This window comes from Stylophora pistillata, chromosome 9, assembly GCF_964205215.1.
Source record: "Stylophora pistillata chromosome 9, jaStyPist1.2, whole genome shotgun sequence".
In the NCBI taxonomy this organism is placed as follows: Eukaryota; Metazoa; Cnidaria; class Anthozoa; order Scleractinia; family Pocilloporidae; genus Stylophora; species Stylophora pistillata.
This window is the reverse complement of record NC_142527.1, coordinates 19,410,213-19,428,184: the sequence shown is the minus strand read 5'-3', so window position 1 is coordinate 19,428,184 and position 17,972 is coordinate 19,410,213. Positions and strand designations below refer to the sequence as shown.

At 39.1% G+C, this 17,972-nt stretch overlaps 1 protein-coding gene and 1 pseudogene across 3 annotated transcripts in view; one reads left to right on the top strand and one right to left on the bottom strand.

Moving 5' to 3' along the window:
- The first annotated feature begins 20 nt into the window (after positions 1-20).
- LOC148723673 (uncharacterized) lies at positions 21-1,156 on the top strand (annotated as a pseudogene).
- A 6,208-nt stretch (positions 1,157-7,364) lies between these two features.
- Positions 7,365-17,972, bottom strand: part of LOC111331323 (uncharacterized) — a 42,199-nt gene continuing 31,591 nt past the window's right edge. For 2 of the 3 annotated variants that reach the window (XM_088734187.1, XM_088734188.1), the window contains exons 12-30: positions 17,147-17,269; positions 16,759-16,946; positions 16,285-16,413; positions 15,868-15,939; positions 15,177-15,339; positions 14,324-14,488; positions 14,026-14,205; positions 12,978-13,131; positions 12,680-12,807; positions 11,954-12,073; positions 11,564-11,642; positions 11,000-11,099; positions 10,861-10,888; positions 10,435-10,515; positions 9,984-10,093; positions 9,672-9,747; positions 9,051-9,233; positions 8,280-8,399; positions 7,365-7,927 (exon numbers count right to left, since the gene is read on the bottom strand). In XM_088734187.1, coding sequence (XP_088590313.1) covers positions 7,652-7,927; positions 8,280-8,399; positions 9,051-9,233; positions 9,672-9,747; positions 9,984-10,093; positions 10,435-10,515; positions 10,861-10,888; positions 11,000-11,099; positions 11,564-11,642; positions 11,954-12,073; positions 12,680-12,807; positions 12,978-13,131; positions 14,026-14,205; positions 14,324-14,488; positions 15,177-15,339; positions 15,868-15,939; positions 16,285-16,413; positions 16,759-16,946; positions 17,147-17,269 — 2,475 coding nt within the window. In that variant the 3' untranslated portion in view covers positions 7,365-7,651. The other variant, XM_088734189.1, reaches the window with a different exon arrangement.

Here is a 17,972-nt window from a genome sequence, read left to right as displayed (position 1 = left end):
ACCGCGGTCAAATCAGCGGACATTCCCAAAACAAAATGGCGGCTAGGAGAGAGTGCTTTTCCCGTGAACAAACATTATTGAACAAGTTTCTGTGGAAAGTGTAGAAATCGTGGAAGGTGAAGGCTTGGAAGTTAGTTTCACGGATGTTTTGGAGAGGTCGATAAGTGAATTTAATGTTCTACGGCCTTCCCTTCCGTATTTTTCGGATTTTAAGCACGCAGTTTGTCAGTCATTAACGAATGTCTACACGAAGATGGAGTCCATGGTATGGATAGGGCTCTAATGTCTTCCATCCCAGCCTGGCCCATGATCTCATCAGAATTTCTGATGTGGCTAAATAGGATAGGGAGGGGAACGTCCGCAAACCCAAAGGCTTCAAATCCCTGGACCATAGAGGTAAAGCGTGACCTCCCTCAAGAGGTATTTGATATAACGATGAAGTCTGTGCAAGGGGCACCTTCAACATTTGGAGTTTCAGTGGAGGAAAGTACAATAAAATACTGCCAGAGAAATCGTCTCCTCCGTGATTTTTTGAAGTTTTCTGGCCTCCCTAGGAGTGAATTTGTCAGAAAGCTAAAAAAAACATCTGGGGAAACGTAAAGGCTTTAAGGCAGAGGTGCTTGTGAGCAGGGAGAGGCCTTTTGTACTAGCCTATAATCGCAAGCGAAAGCAGGTAACTCTCGCTTGCAATTATGGCTGTTGGAATGAGTTTGGATACAGTTTTCATGGGTAATAACAAATATAAGGCATCAAATTACCTTCTCTTTTTGATTGAATTGTGAAATATACAAACTATTTTTAAGTGTTTTGATACAATTAACTTCTAGCTGATGTATTTGGTGGTCAGTCAATTGGACCTGTTGTAGCACTTATGTAATCCCTGTTTCCCCAGTTAAAAACTAAATATGTTATAGAGCACCTGGAGCAAGCTGATACAAGTTTCTTTTCTTCTTCTTCTTCGAGAAGTTTTAAGTCTATTACTTTACTTTAGGGACAGTGACTAACACGACAGCTGCGGCTACTCTGGTCACTCTGCACACATATACAAACCTGCATGTTATCTACTTGTCACTATTTTCTTCACCTAGTTGTATATGTCATCTTATACTGTATTAATTTGAATATAGTGCAAATTAAACTGGGAACTTGCAACTTGGCTGAAGGAGTCATGTACTGTTAACATTTTGTGATAGAATGTAGTGACACAAATTCACCACTGCTTTCTAATATCAGTCATATTTTAATATTCTAATAACACACAGTAACTGAAGGCACTAGGAATCTGTTATTTCTGAGACATCCACTTTGTGGGGCAATAGCTATGCTACTGTATTGTTATGCTATCATTGACAGTGAAACTATAGAAACTTTTAATGACTATTTTTCTGATAGAATACCATTCACATAGAAGATAGAGATTGTAAACCTTAAAATTAGTTTTGTGCAGCCTTTCAACTAGGGGTTGAACTGATCACTGCACACAAAACTTTTCAATGTCTTTTATAATTACATGTATGTGTTCACTGTTTTCATAGCAACAGCACTGTTATATTTATCATTTTCCTTTAAGCAATCACAATTGTCTTACCCTAAAGTTAAAAGGAAGTCAAAAACAGGCCTGCACAGACTTCCAGTGTGGTTTTTGTGATTGTGTCACGATATATAAGCCTTCAAACTATAGTTTCTATCTTACAAGCATGTCTTTTAGAGATTTACCCCTTTTGTAAGATATGATCAGTGCTTTATAAAGGTCATTTGTGTCGTGCGTTAAATCACGGCAAAATATAAATTAATTTATTTCCCTTCATTTGTTATACAACTGATTTACTGATTAAAATGCTGAGTTTTCAGTGAATTAAAAAAGGAAACAACAGTTATTTACAATAACTGCATGCTCTAAAAGCACTCTTTTGGTGACTTCATTTATCAATTCATGTAGCTAACTTCACCTTTGTTTGATTGTATTAACACTCTCTGAAACTAGGATAATCCTGCAGCAATTTTTCCTTCTTTCACACTTTTGTGAAACAGTGTCATGAGGTGATCACTACATAAACAGCAGCTCTTATCAGTGAGATCAGCTTTATGTAATCCACAGTAGCAGTTGTTACTGTCATTAAAAACTCTTTGAGGAATGTAAACATTTTTACTAGGAGTGTAAGAACAAGGTTCATGATGCTATTCAGGTAACCAAACCAACATAAATTCATGCCTGAAAATTTCAGCTCATCGATGTCTGTATGAGGTGTTTGCAATTCACTTCTGTAAAGCTATATGTTTGGCTTCTCTGCCCTCCATTGTTACAGTTAAAAGACCTTAGTTGAAAAAAGACCTTAGTTGAAAAAAGACCTTAGTTGAAAAAGACCTTAGTTATCATGGACCTGCCTGGCATGAGCAGGCACAACATGGCCAATGGTCCAGATAGTGGGATTTACTGAGGTGGGTAACAGTAGTGCAATGGCATGATAGTACTCTTTTGCTAATTGCTGAAGTTGCTCAAGATGAGTATCTTCCACTTCAAATCGATTGATGATTGAGCACAAATTCCTCAGTCTTACACCAATATAAGCTAGGGAAAGCAAATTCTGTCTTTGTTTTGGACTGTCATTGTCCTGCCTCAAAAATGTCAGCAACCTTGCAGAGTTGTGACAAAACAACCGTGACTCTTTTCCTGTAAAGCGATACTGCAAATCCCCTTGCTTACCCTGTGTTTCGTCAAACCATTTACGGGCCTTTTTAGCTAGGCGACCAGCCTTCACTTTACAGTTAAGTGCAGTGACCAGTCTCTCCAAAGAGGTATCCTTTGGAACCTCTGCAAATTTTTTGCATGTTGATGAGTATGTAGGACTTGCCCACTGCCTCCTTCAACAGCACTTTGAAAAAATACCCCCAAGCATTATTTTTGAGGTGAAGAGGCTCTACATGAGCTTTATCAATTAATTTACCCACCAAAGGAATATATTCTTGACAGCTCTTTTGATGAGCTATAAAATCAGTAACCTTAGACCTCTTGTTTTTCATCGACAAAGGTTTTCCTTCCAGTGAGGCCTTACAGCCTTAGCATCTTTAAGTCTATTGGCATAATGCCAGGGCTTCCATTTACATGAAGGACTGGAGCAAAATGTCCCCCCTAAATCAGTATAGTCTTTTGTACTTACATTTGCAAAAGTTAAAAAGAATGTAGCAGAATTACTAAGCTCTCCACCAAGCATTGCTAACATTTTCATGTCATTGGGAAGCTCTTCAAAATGAAATGACACATGTAAACCATTAATTTCACATACACATCCCTCTAGATCCCTAATTTGTTTACATACAAAGTTTATGTACTTTTTCACAACAAGGGAGGTCTCCTCTACATTACCCCCAAAGACTAAAAAATTGTCACTGCTGGATGCCACTCTCTTTCCAACATTAAGAAAGCTGATAAGGAATGAACAAGCAGATTCATTTTTACCAAAAGGGCATCCATCCCCCCCAAATGCAACGAGAAATCTACCCTCTGTTTCTCCAAACCATTTTAATGCACCTTTGCGTTTCCCCTGCATGTTCAAATAAGATTTTGCTAGTCGGGGCAAATACTCTCTTAAGTCTCTAAAGCACCCATTAATATTCTCATCATCAATGTCTGTAGAGAATTCTTCAATGGAATAGACCTTTCCCACATCAACCCTCTTAATTTCATTTACAAGAGAATTGTAAGTAAGAAGTTTTGGTATAGGGCAGTTTGACAATAAACTTGATAGCTGTCTCTGAGCTTTTCGCTGGAGTGTTTTCACCTCTTTCGAAAGCTGAGAAAGGCTGGCTTTCTCTCTGGCGAACTCCTCCTGCAAGCTTTTCCTTGCCTTGTTGTATTGCCCAACAGCAAAGCGGTTATATTGCTTTCGCCTGAGAGGCATATCACTAGTGTTGAAGGTTCGAAAAGTAAGTCTTGATCATTTCAGTACCGGTCCGTTCGTGCTCAAGTCTGACACAGACCACTCGTAAAAAAGCAATATTTCTGAAAAAGTAAAACGAAATCCCCAAAACGAAAAACATACGTTTCTAAAAGAAGGTTTGTAGTTTCCATTTTTGCAACACTTGATGTTATGTTCAGAAGAACGAAAAAGCCTTTTGAAGCTGAAGTTGGCCATTTTTAGAGCAGTTCCTCACGGCTCCATGATAAGGCAAAAGCGAAGACGAAGGAAAATTCACATATTTAACTTTTGCCGTTGAATTTGGTATCAAAATAAAGCTTGCTCTTCGTATTTTTGCAGGATAATGCTTTCAATTCATCCCGCGCTCTCCCAAACAGCAACGCGAGCATTATATATACCATTCCAAACTAGTTTCCAGGGCCATAACGTGACCAAAGACCAAAAATTGCCGACAGCTGACCCGGGTGTTTTTACATTGCATCCTTCCCCTAGTTGGGAAGTGACAAGCAAGAGACACGTTCACAACGCCTTTTGATTGGAAGAAATAAAACCACATTCTATTGGTTATTAGTTGTGAGGACATAACTGCAACGGAAGACACAACTGCAACGCTACACCTACACTGTATCAGCAAGCAGTTTCACCAGACAGTGATAAATGAAATATTTTTAAAATATCATTTTTGCAAATATTAAGCTTACTTTTACCCATTATCGTAACCTTAAGAATAGCCTGTGTACAGCCGCCCCATTCCCTCAAAAAAATCGGGGAGGGGGCGGCTGTACACAGGCTACCTTAAGAAAAGCATCCTAATATAACCTTTACATTTTAACTTTAGCCTGCAGAGCAGGCGTTCTAGTAAAGTTTGGGCGAAAATTAGACCGCGCGAAAAATAGAGCGAGGCGCGGAAAAATTAGGAGGTGGGGGGATGGGGAGAGGAGAGAAGGGAAGGAGAGGTGATAATAGGAGTAAAATGGATAAACCTTTAAGTCAAAGATTCACTTTGGAAAGACAAAAACAAGTATAATTAGTTATTACGATGAGAAAACAAGACAAACAGCGATGATAAACAATGAATTCCATTGCATTTTATATAGAACTTGACGTTTCGTAATACTGATTTGTCTGGACAGATTGTACTCTCTCCCTGATCCCCCGCAGTTATCTTGTTCTGTTTTGAAAGATCTTTTGCAGTTTGCCACTAAGAAGAGTCACTTTATATTTGATGGTCAATACTATGATCAGATTGAGGGTGTAGCTATGGGTTCACTTTGAGGCCCCGTTTTGGCTAACATTTTCACGTGCCACTTTGAAGAAAAATGGTTGACGAATAGTAGATTCAGTCCTTCACTCTGGTTTAGATACGTAGATGACACCTTCACCATGTTTGACAACAAAGACAACGCTAATGAGTTTTTAAATTTTATAAATAGTCCACACTATAGCATCACCTTTACAATTGAATTCGAAGAAGACAATAAGATTTCTTTTTTTAAATATTCTTCTAAAACGCTGCCCTGACAACACTTTCTGTACATCTGTCTACCGGAAGAAGACATTCAAAGGCCTTTACACCAAGTGGGATTCATTCACACCTCGCAAATACAAAATTAACCTCATACGCACTCTCACCTATCGATGCTTCCGAATTTGCTCCTCTCTGTCTTTATTACAGGCTGCTATTAAAGATCTGAGAAAGCTCCTGTTTAACAATTGGTTCATGCTTTAGCGTGCACTATCGAGTTATGGAGCACGCGGGAAGTTTGGAGAGCACGAAAGTAGCGTAAGAGTTTCCCGTGGCAATAGCCGAGGGCAACTCTAGCTTCTTGAGGGCTCTCCAAACTTCCCACGTGCTCCATAACTCGATAGTGCACAGCTGAAAGCATCAACCAATTGTTTTAGAACATAGCCGGTGGAATTGCGCATCAAATCCGACGCGAAAAACGGACAACAATATCAATTGAGGCGAATCGCGACGGCGCTGATGCCGAGTCTCCTTTTCCTTTGTTTTTCTCTTTTTCTGCCTCATTTAAGAACTCTATACTGAATTTGATTGCGCGGCTCTGCTAGCTATGTTCTAATACAAAATGGTTACCCTCAAGGTGTTATCACGTTAAACATTGATGATGTATTGAACAAAAATAAGAACAAACCAAATAACCCTGTTCAAGCTACAGTCCCCAAAAAAGATATCTTAGTTGTGTTACCCTACTTAGGTCTTCACAGTAACCAAGTCACGAAACGTCTGAAATCCTGCGTTTACAATTTTTACTCTTTCGTCAATCTCAAGATCATATTCCAAAACACACGCCGCATCAAATCCTTTTTTCCTTACAAAGACATCTTCAACCGATCTCAAAGGTCCAAGGTTATCTATAAACCTGGTTGCTGGAATTGTGATGAGTTCTACATTGGCAAAACAAAACGAAGACTCCATGACAGGAAAACAGGACATTTTAAGGCCCTAGCTAAAAGTGACCAATCATCTGCCATTGCTGATCATGTGAAGACTACTTACTGGTCACAACATTAAATGGGATCATTTTGACATTTTAGCGTCGGGAAAAACCGACTTTCATTGTAAAATTAAAGAGACTTTGTTCATTCAAGAGCTAAAGCCTTCCCTTAATGTCAATGTTAGTATTGAGAAGTTGTTGTTATTCTAGCTGTAGATTCTTTTTGTCTCAGTCAAGGTTCCAGACCTCTTACATTCACTATATATAATTTTCAACAATTGTAACGGTTCACTTTTGAAAATGTATGTCGACTAGCATACGAAACGTCAAGTTCTATATAAAATGCACAGGAATACAATGTTTATCACCGCTGTTTGTCTTCTTTTCTTAATCAAGCTACGATTGCCTAAGAACAAGAGTTTATATGTTACGACGAGTTTTAACATCTTAGAACTGCATGAAAGCAATTTTCGTCGAATAATTTAAGTGATACAGTTGACAGTCTCACACACGAGAGGGGCCGTTCAAATGAATTTTTATCATCTTCAAAATTATTAAATTTTTACAGAATGCCTTACTGGACTCAGTTGGCGATCAAATCTTAGGGTTAGGGTAATTTTACAAACAGGAACAAATTTCGTCCTTTCATATTGTTTAGCATTTCTGGCGATTTTCGCTGCCTTTACCACTACTAAAATATATTAACCAATTGGCTGGCCTGGGTAGATAGCAGTTGTTGACGCGCTGTTTAATATGTGAAATCTCGCGTGAAATGCATTGTGAGCATATCAGCTCACCAGTATTAAAATGATCCATGGTGTTACTCCAATATTGTAAAAATGAACCATTATCTCGAAACACAAGAGGAACCAAATTCCGTTTCGCCGCGTGATGATGGGGCACTTACGTCAGGTCAGAGTTGGTCGATAAGGCCGGTAAATTCAAAACTTAATGGGTCTTTTTACGTGAATTAAGAAAACGACAACAACCATTCCAGCAGAATATCAAGAACACAGCCTCTAGCTGATAAACTTATGTATTTCCATAACCTGTTTGCAAGATAACAAATTTGAATTTGCAAGGTGAACTTAAATGCTAATCACTTCTTGGAATCAAAGAGTTTAAAAATGGACCAGTGTGACCAATCAGGTCTGACAGATAGTAAGTGCCTTGGTAACTGATATAAGTACCGTCTGGTGTGTTTGAGAAGAATGCAAAGTGAACTAGACACCGGGTTCCGCAATCTGTTTACAATATTCTCCAGTTCTCGTCAAGTCTTCACTGTTTTCTGTGAATATTTCCTGAGCTTTCAGCCCGCCGTGGCTTTTTGAATTCTCTCCTGACACTGGCCGGAATGAGATTGGGTAGGGGTGACAAAGGCGGGGGTTCTGGGATACTCTCTAATAACTTCCGTTTCGAATGTCTCAACTTTTCGCCGGGATTGACTTCATGCGCGGCTTGATTGGGAATCTCCAAGCTAGGGTCATCTGATTGGTGCGAAACTTTAACATCAATACACGAAGATGGTCGTGAGAGTAAGCTTGGGCCAATTTCCTGAAAGAAAATACACAAACATTGTGTCAGAAAATTCTCTTATTAATGCGTTTTAAGAAGAATAGCCAGAGACTGAATCTTTATCAAGATCACGTTTCCTTAATTTTGTGCAAACGTTCTCTGGGTCACATTTACTTATGAAGCAACTAAATTGGCTAATTCCGTAATATTGTATTGGAATTCCGGGCTGAACTGGGGTAAAAGATAAAAACTGTAATGGGTGCTAAACTTTGATCCATATGTGAAACATAGAAAAAGAGACTAACCATGAAATGCAAGGCCTTAATCGATTCGATAATGGGGAACAAGACATGTCAAAAGCTGTCTTGAATTTTCTCGAGTTTATACAAACCTTCCCAGTGGAGTGCAATGCTTCTGCGTCCACCTTTAGATTTTCTGGCAGCGATGCTCGATTTGGGTACAGAATGATATCCAGTTTCTCTTGAATCTGACTCATGAACAAGCGCAAATCCTGAAAACAAACCAACAAAAAACAACCCATACGATACAGTTCGCCCTTGAGCAGCATTACTGATTGAGGATTCTGATAATTTTTTCTCATAGTTTCCTCGAGTTGCTACCAGGAGCAAGAGCGTTGAAGTTATGAAGGACAAATATTCTAAGATCTCTCACCACCACCACCCACAGTAACACAAAAGGGAAAAGAAACATGAAAGAAAAATAAGGCCTTTTCTTCTCCTGGATCAACTTATTCCGATCTGTTTCCACTCTTACACAACATGAAAACTATACAGAAAATGGCGTCATTATAGCAGGCCTCAAGTGTACCTAGTTACTGCATTTCCACGACTTTATATTAATGATAATAACTATAACAACATTAAGATCAGTGTCTAAAGGATCTAGCACCAGCGGAGGACAGGTACTAATTGGGGAAACTCTAACTACAACTATAATACTTACAACAACAGCAATTATATGTTACTAAGCCAAGTCTATGTAGAATTAAGAGAAAAATACCGTAACATTCTCAAAGATTCCAAAATAAGAAATAATATTTATTTACAGTTAATTGAGAGAAATGCACATCTCTAAGAGTCACATTTGGCAGTGGCACTTTTAATCTAAAAATTCATCGCATGTTCCTAATTCATACACGTACCTGTATGCTTTGCTGCAGGGTTTTTAGGGCATTCCGTAGGTGTGGTTCACGAGGCTTCAGGGACACGTTTGACAGTTCCCAAAAGGTTAAGAACGGGCACTGAAGGCGGTCGTCTTGGCGGACTGTCAGGTTACTACAGCAAATGAAGTTACCAGCTTTGACCACATCCTCTACAGCAACCGCCTACATCAGAGACGACACATGTTAAAAAGGAACGAGAGAAAAGTAATTAAATGTATTGGTATCACAGCAGTTTCTTTGAGTCGGGCTTGTGATCACTCCGATTGCTTATTTTGCCAAACAACATCGACAGGCTGAAAGCTTTAACTCACTCACAGGAGAAAAAGAGAACGGGGAGACTTTCCAAGACATTCCAATTTACAGGAAGCTAAGATTATACGCATTCAAATTGGACTAAAAGCCGTCTGAAATTTCCTTCATAGTTCAACATAGAGGTCAAAACATTTTTCTCTGAAATTCAACGTTTTTCTTTGAAATTCAACTAAAATAAACCTATTTGACACTTAAGAAATGGTTAAATATCAAGATCATAGAGGGTGAAGTAAAACCTCTAATCAAAAAGCAAAAACTGCAAAAGAATAAAACAGATTTGATTAATACCTTTAATCCTCCCCAAAACTTGATTGCCACTATGTTGCTCCACTCGTCAGATAAATAAACAGTCTGCACGTTGGAGCTGGACGAAGATATTATGATGAATATTTGTTGATAAAAATCAATACAGCCATGGTGGAGTGAATTTACACAAAGAGATGTAACAGGTTCAAGATCATTGCTCAAAGGTGCTTCGAAGCTTTTCTTTTTAATTGAAGATCGAACGAAAAATTAGCTCGTTTCTTTCGTAAGATTGGCAAATAGCTTTAAACAAAAGCTGCTTATCACTTCTATAGTTAAAATATCTGTCAACTTTACCTTGAACCAGAGAAGGACGATAAAGGAGAGCAAAAGATCACTAATCCTACCAAATCGACTTCGGAAAACAAATGGGAGGAGTTGCAGCGTAACTCTTGAAACGAGCAGACCTTGGGAAAAAGAATTGTGAAACAAAAGTAGCTCGATAATCATAACCTTGAGAACAAACAAATAAAAGCTGACAACAACACGTCATTAACAACAACAACAAAGGAAGCAGGATAGCCTTAAGTCGTAATGCAACTTAACGATCAAATTTGCATCTTCCCCGTCATTTACCCTAAACGCGGGGAAGAATGACAACACATTGAATAAATACATAAATCAATCAATCAATCAATCAATCAATCAATCAATCAATAAGTTGGCAAACAAATACTTAACGAAATAAAAACATGTACTGTTAAAATACTTTGATAAATAATGCAAGGTTCGATGGTAGAATACACACCTTTCGAGGAACGTAAACTATTCTTTTGACTTCGGGGTCACTTGACAGGTCCTGGTATCTCGTTGTCCTTGTTGCAGAAAGCTTTTAAAGGAAAGAACAATGATTGTGAGCAAATATTCGAAGGAAGCATATACAAGAGTAAGAAAAGTAAAATTGTAATCACCAGCGAAACTAAACAGACAACATAAGGCAAAAGGTAAAAAGTACTCCAAAATGATGAAGGTCATTTGGTTGTGCGAAGCGTAAATTAACATTATTTACGGAAAATATGACAAGAACTTAGTTAACGTTAAGCTTTTTGCAACTACACCAAGGACAGGGGAGAGACAATTGTTTAACAGTGGGCATCCATTCGTAGGCTTAAAACAATAAAACTCAAAAAAGGCATGAAAAAAAAAAAAAAAAAATTTAAAGATTCATTCATACCTGTACTTCACTCACACCCTGCCGATATCTGAAAAGTGCGTTGCATAAAAAATCAGTAACAGGGATATCACCCTGGAAATAATGCAATAACAGAAATAAGGGGATCGAAGTGTTAAGCGCGAAACAAACTTGGCATTACCGGACACCAGAGGCTGTAAGATGATAGATCCTCAACCTGGATCCCTCGCTCAACAACTGCATAACTTCTTCGCTTGGTCGCCAAATGCTTAAGACAGCATCTGTAATGGTCAGATTGAATTACAAAATTTTGAATATCTGGGTGACCTCGCTAAAGTAAGAGCGATATAAGGTCGTCCAAACCACTGAAATTCCTGTACCGATCAAGAATGATCATAAACGAAAGTGAGGCAAATATACCACATCCACCTCGGTGAGTGGTCAACTGACACCCAGAAATGGGTATAGTTTTGGGAAGGTTTAAGCAACCAGTTCCCTAACTTTTCTTTTTATTAGGCCATTTAGTAATAGTGAATGATACTCCGATTTCCGTGTCCATTATCTGCATATTAACACATTGTGCCGTTGATAATTGAAGTCTCTACCTAAAATCTACTCATTCATTCATTGGTTCGTTTATTCTCATAATTTTATCTTTTACTCTTAAGACTCATTTGGAGAAAACACGCATGGAGTGGGTACACCTACTCTAGAAGCCCTCCTGCTTCCCAGAAGTATCACTTACTTTGCCTGTCCCGACCCCTGAGCAAGTAGTCGGCAACCCGAACTTTGAGCAGAGGCACCACATTTCTTTGGGGCTGGCACTGTGAAGAGTGTCAATTAAAACAAACAAGTAATACAAACTGTTAGGACGTAAAGCGAGGTCAAAGTTAGAAATTTATTTCAAGACATTTGTGTATATAATAATTATTTACAGTACGCATAAGGTAGTTCACATTTTGCATAATACCAGGTAAAAAATAAATAACGACAATGGCCGATGGACCCACATGGCAACCGACGAACGAACGCACGCACGAATTAAACAAAATGGAATGTGCTAATAACCAACGGGAAAAATGACCACCAGAATAAAGGGAAAGAAATTACAGATGTTACAGAAAAAGTAAGTAACCTCCTCTTCTTGTTCCCTCCAAGTACGCTCAAACTTGCTCTGTAATTCAGCAAATTTCCTCTCTTGTGACAAACGCTGATATTCCTCTAGAGCTCGTAGTTGGCGTTCATCGAGGCACCCCTAAATAAAAATTCAACGCAAAGTTAGAGATACCTTCTTTCAAACGCTGTCTCCAGCGGCTGTAAAATTCTATCAACGATAACGCCCTCCTCAAAATCAAGAAAAAATCATAAAATAAACTACTTTTATCGGAGTGTTGTAAAACTACACCTTGAGAAATCGCACAAATAAACGACAAATTACAACAAAAGTAACAAAGAAAATATTACATCATGTTAATAAGGTCTCAAAGTAGAAAAATAGCAGACTAGCAGCAAAAGCGAAAAGCGAATGAGCAAGTCGTGTTTGTTTTCAGTTCTAAATCTGATTGGCTGAGAGGATGGAACAAAGTCTCTTGACTCATTCAGCGCGAATTAAAACAAAAAAGGCAACGAAGTCCTGATTCCTTTTCGACAATCAGCTAAAAAGTGCTCTCACTCGAAAAGTCACCAGGAAACATTAGATAAAAAACTCCAAAAACAGATTCATATCTTGACTCCTTAATAAACCATAGGCCATGGGATCATCTAGCTACAGCCTGTATCATAAGTACTAGAAACTTGTAAACTTTGCGATCGCACCACGCATTATAAGTTAGCGACCTATATGAATGAGGGTAACACTAACTTTAATTGCATCCGGGTCCGTGGCTTGTGAAAGGGCTTCGTAAATCTCTTTCCCGTCATGCAAGTCTTTCAAATCACTTGGTACAAAGGAACGGCGACGAAATCTTGCAGATCTTCTCCTTTCTCTTTCTATGATAAAAAGGCAGGGACAGCCTGTTAGTTTTCTTTTCTTCTCTATTTTGATTCCGATTTTGTTTGTTTGATTCTGTGCATATTCTACAATAGGTCTACAGATCATTGATGTTCAATAAGGCTGATTTTCCAACTAAATTTAGATAACAATCATCATAATTACGTACCCGGCTCAAAGCATTCCTTTTCAAACTCTTCTTGTATTTTAAGGAACAACTTTTCCCTTCGCTGATGACGATCCGTTTCAAACTTTTTGACCTCTCTTTCTTCGTGGCGAGAATTGCGGAATACATTGGTTCCATCCGGCATCTTTTCCATCCACTTCGAAAAGATGACAAAAGATAAACTGATTATACAAACTTAGAGCTCTCTGTTTTTTCCTCATTTGATGCTTGTTTGGCTTTCATTTTTTTCCTTCTTCTTTTACAGGTTGAAACACATATAGCCTTCCCGCAATCCTGAGGACTTCAGTTATCAGCTCACTCGTAGATTGTAACAATTTCTCGTGTTCACAAAGGCAAACGTTTACTTAGCGGTTTCAAAGAAACGTAAACAAGATTGTAAGCTTGCATTTGTGATTAATTTTAAAAATAACCTCGTGCTTTGACCATTAACAGCTAAGCTGCATTTTTACCGACAGGAAGAGCGTGTCATGCTATACATTTTCCCACTGAAACCGCCTCCCGGTTAGCTCAATGGATAGAGCGCTGGACTGTTGTCCGGGAGGTCGAGGGTTCGAGCCCCGGCCGGACCAACACTCGGGGTCTTAAAATAATTGAGAAGAATATGCTGCCTTTTTATAACATCAAGAAATGGTTAGATATTCTAGTCTTCTCGGATAGGGACGAATAAATGGAGGTCCCGTCTCCTGCAGGGTTAGGGGTAGGAGACGTTAATTTCCCACGCACGAGATTAATGTGTGATGGATGTCCTCCCCTGGGGTGGGATGGGTGGTTAACAGGACCCCCGTTGATACCAGTGTTTACTACACTGAAGGGGCTATCCTGTATAAATATAGATGTCTACTCTACTCTAGTTGCATAAGGAGCTACATGCCATTTAAAGACAGAATTAGGATGACTAGGGAGGGGCAGGGATTGAGAAATTGAGACGATTAAAACCGATTGCAATGGTAGGCTCAAACGTTCACGATACAGACGCTGTGAAGAAATAAGCGCAATCAAGATTCCTAACAGTCATGACAGTGACTCTCACCTGGACAGGATACTGTCTCAATACGATAATATCGACACATCCTGTAAATCCCCCATCGCCGAACAAAGAGGACAGCGGTAGTGGAAACGCTAGCGTGTGATTATGGAATCCGAGTTTCACATCCCATCGCGCACGCCGGGTTGAGTTAGCGTGAAGTCGTAACATCAACGTCGAAGGAGCCTACAACAAAACAGAACCGTTGTTAAAAAAAAAAAAAAAAAAAAAAAAAAAAAAACTTGCCAGACAAGCATGTTCATCTTGAGCGTCCAAAGCCAAGAAGAAATACATTATAGTGTACCTCTAGAGGGGAGACAGCCTGTTCGGATCCCACTAATTCAGCACCACATAGAATCAGCTTCTGACCAGCAAAAATCTTCCTATTATGCAGCAGCTTAGTAAGCGGTCTGTCCAATATGGCTCGGATGCTGTACCAGCCATCAGTAACCTCAATGATAGCACAACTCTGAATGACAGTTGTAAAAACGCGTTAGTTAGCCTCTAAACAGACTGGGAAATAGTGGCTTCAAGGAGAGCGCACTGAACACAAGATCGAAAAGTCCATGGTCTTTGCGTAAAGTTCTCGACAAAGATGCTTTACTTGAAGGTCATACCAATCCACAGTTTGGTGCCAGCAAACTGTCACAGAGACCTGACGAATTGTAGAATGGTGTAAGGAGTGGATGCACAGTGTGTTATGGACTCGAATCCCATCAAGCCGGAAGGAGAAGCAGTGGTGGATCCATGGGGGGAGGGTCCGAGGGGTCCGTACGATCCCCCATCAAACATGTTGGTTTTCTTACTACTTGTCTAATACATAAATTCTTCCTACGACGGGATCGCATAGTATAACTCAGTGTGAAGTTGAGTGAAATTTACTTATCTCGAAATATTGCTCAGCTTATTTGGGCTCAAGTGAATGATAGACAAGAACAAAAAAATCATTAAATATCTAAATTAGGCCCCTATCCCCCAACCTCCCACCTCCATTTATAAAAAAAAAAAAAAAAACATAGGTCCACTCCTGAATAGTAATATCCCCTGTTGTCTCTCTCTACAAAGACTCTACCTACCTCTAGTCTCTGCGATGAACTCTACCTTTTAACTGTCTAAAACAAGTTTTTCTCTCAGGTATAAACGCCACTATAACTTACCGCCATTTTCATTCTGCTCTGGCCGTCTATGTCGCCTTGGTTATCATTGTGTTCCACAGCTTCTTTCTCCGTGTCGTCTTCAGTTACTGTGACGCTTGATACACAAAGTACCATTGTTCGACTGGAAACATCATCGCGTTCCATGATTTTCTTCAGTGCAGATCTGTATCATCAAGATAAACAAGTCAGGAGAGTGAACACTTTAATTCATAGGGGAGACTAAGCTTTGTTTAAGAAGGCTACCCTAAGTATGGGCTAAATCGTTTCCCATATTATTTTGATGAGCGCTTTCATGGACTGATAGAAAACGAGGTCAATATCCACCTATCGCGACCTAATGGGTCGATCAATAAAATAATGGCTCATAGATTAAAATAGAAAACTGCAAAATAAGTTTACAAATTTTCCCTGGTTTGCTTTGCTATGACTGTTCTTAGTTGTTAAATTAACAGCCAGTAACCTTGTAAGACAAGACAAAAATGCCCAAACGCATGTGGGTCCGCTACCAAAATCTTTTTTTGTTGTTGTTGTTTTGTAGTTTTTGTTTTTGATTTCATGATTTTGTGTTTTTAAAGACGTCATAGCGGTTTTGTTTGTCTGTTTACTTTTTCGCGGAAGCCACGTAGGCAATCCCAACCCACCAAGCCAGAATAAAATTCATCCTCATCCCGCTAAGTCGACTAAATGTTACCTATCACTGCTATCGACTTCCTTGTCATATCTGTACTTGAGTTGACACAGAAGCCAGTCTGGTGTTAAGCACCTGAAAATACAAACACAGCACTCAAACTGAGTTAGCGCGCAACACTGAGACGTAAACAGTTTTACATGTCCAAACAGAAATATTTCAAGGATACATAATCGCGTGCATGCCATGTTTAAAATAACAGTCTGATGAAAATCATACTGCAATATCATTCTAGAAAATATATGAGAAATGGATAACTAATTCTATTTACTCCTAAAACGATCAAAACACACTGAGTACTCCTAAAACGATTAAAACACACTGAGGACTCCTGAAACGATCAAAACACACGAGATTGCCATTTTTTTTTTTTTTATCGCATTGTTGCTATTGTAAATCAGTAGCGACGCAAAGTCTAACCTGCCAGCAAAATGACACGGAAAAGCAACTTCCATTGCCGCGAGTTTCCAGACGAGCCATCTGTAATGATTAGCAATCCATTCCTCACTAATCAGCTGACTGTCCACTCCTGGTGTGGTTAAAAACGCGCTAACGAAATAAAACAATGATTTTAATTAGGTTTTAAACCTGAAAATAATCAAAATGGTACACACGAGCTAGGTAATCAATACTGCTGGGTTTATCTCGGCCTTGGTAACATGAAGCGACTAGAAATATAGCCCCTCCTCTCGAACAGGATGCTATTCATTGTGGTTACTACTCAGCGTTTCATTGGGTCTCCCGGAAGTTCATCGGTATCCATTAATACTCCAGGTGGAAAGAGTAAACTCTCGAGCACAGTGGTATATCGCAGTGATTTACCAGGGGCGAAGCAAATACCAAATTGGCCGATTTATTGTGACAAACCTCTTCTTGTTTTGTAAATCTAGATACCTTCGTATTTCTTCCAGACCAATGCAGCCATCACTCCCGATATGCAACAAACCTCCATCCTCAGTCCTAACACCTTCACCACTCGACAAAGCAGTTTCGCTGAGATACCTCCTTCCGCAGAGCCGAAATGATACTGCGTTGGAAGAGGTAACAGATATCACCTCTGGGGACAAACCAAGCTGAAGCAACTGAAGTTGAAAAACAAAGAATTAAGATGTTTCTCGAATCATTAATTTCTGGCATGTGCATTGTCTGAAGTAGAAAGTCTTAAAATAAAAGTTCTTTCCATGTCTCTGACGGAGATATTTCTCAAGTCAGTTTTGAAAGAAATATTTCTGGCAAGTTCTGGTTGTTTGTTTCCATTGTGTATGTACAATTGGTATCTCACCTCTACAGGAGTGTGTCTCCCTGGAAGAGTGCCAATCCCGACATAATCCTTGAGCTTTATTCGTTGATTATGGCGGCGCAATCCAGACAAGAAACCAGGAAGCGGTTTAACTCTCTCGTTGCACTGAAATAATGTTAACTTGCGATCAGATTTACTAAAAAACCTCAAAGAATTAGCGAAGAGGTTACCGAAAACTCACTCAAGATCACTGAACGTAAATAGAGCAGAGGTAGAATGCAGTCAATCCCAAAAGTACACTTGGTAACGTGATAGGTTTTATGAACGAAAATGTAGCGGGAAACCTTTGCATGAATAGAATATTTTTGACTTCTCTTGCCAATTAGATGTATATAATGCTACGCTCACAATGTTCTCCTATCAACTACCGTAATAAAGAGGGACCTCTGAATTGAAGAGAAGACCGTACAAATTGCCCTTTCCCTCATAGAAAAAAACATAAATAATGATAATAATAATAATCATTATTTATGTTCAACCTTTCAAAAGTGTCTTTTGTACTTTTACTGTTCATGTTATGATCTTAAAAGTCCTCGCAATGTTCAACGTACTTGACACTACAGACGTCTGCATGTTTGTATAATAATAATAATAATATTAATAATAATAATAATAATAATAATGATGGAGGATGGGGCGTAGGTCCATATTTAAAGAAGCGGCTAAATGCGCGGAGGAGTTGGGCTGGGGTTGCATTTGGAACACGCGCAAGGGATCAAGAAAGAGGTGCGGAGGTGCCACATTGAGAGGTTAGAGGATGAGATCAGAAACCAACGATGGCAAGGGCGTCTAGTGACTACCAGGCTGG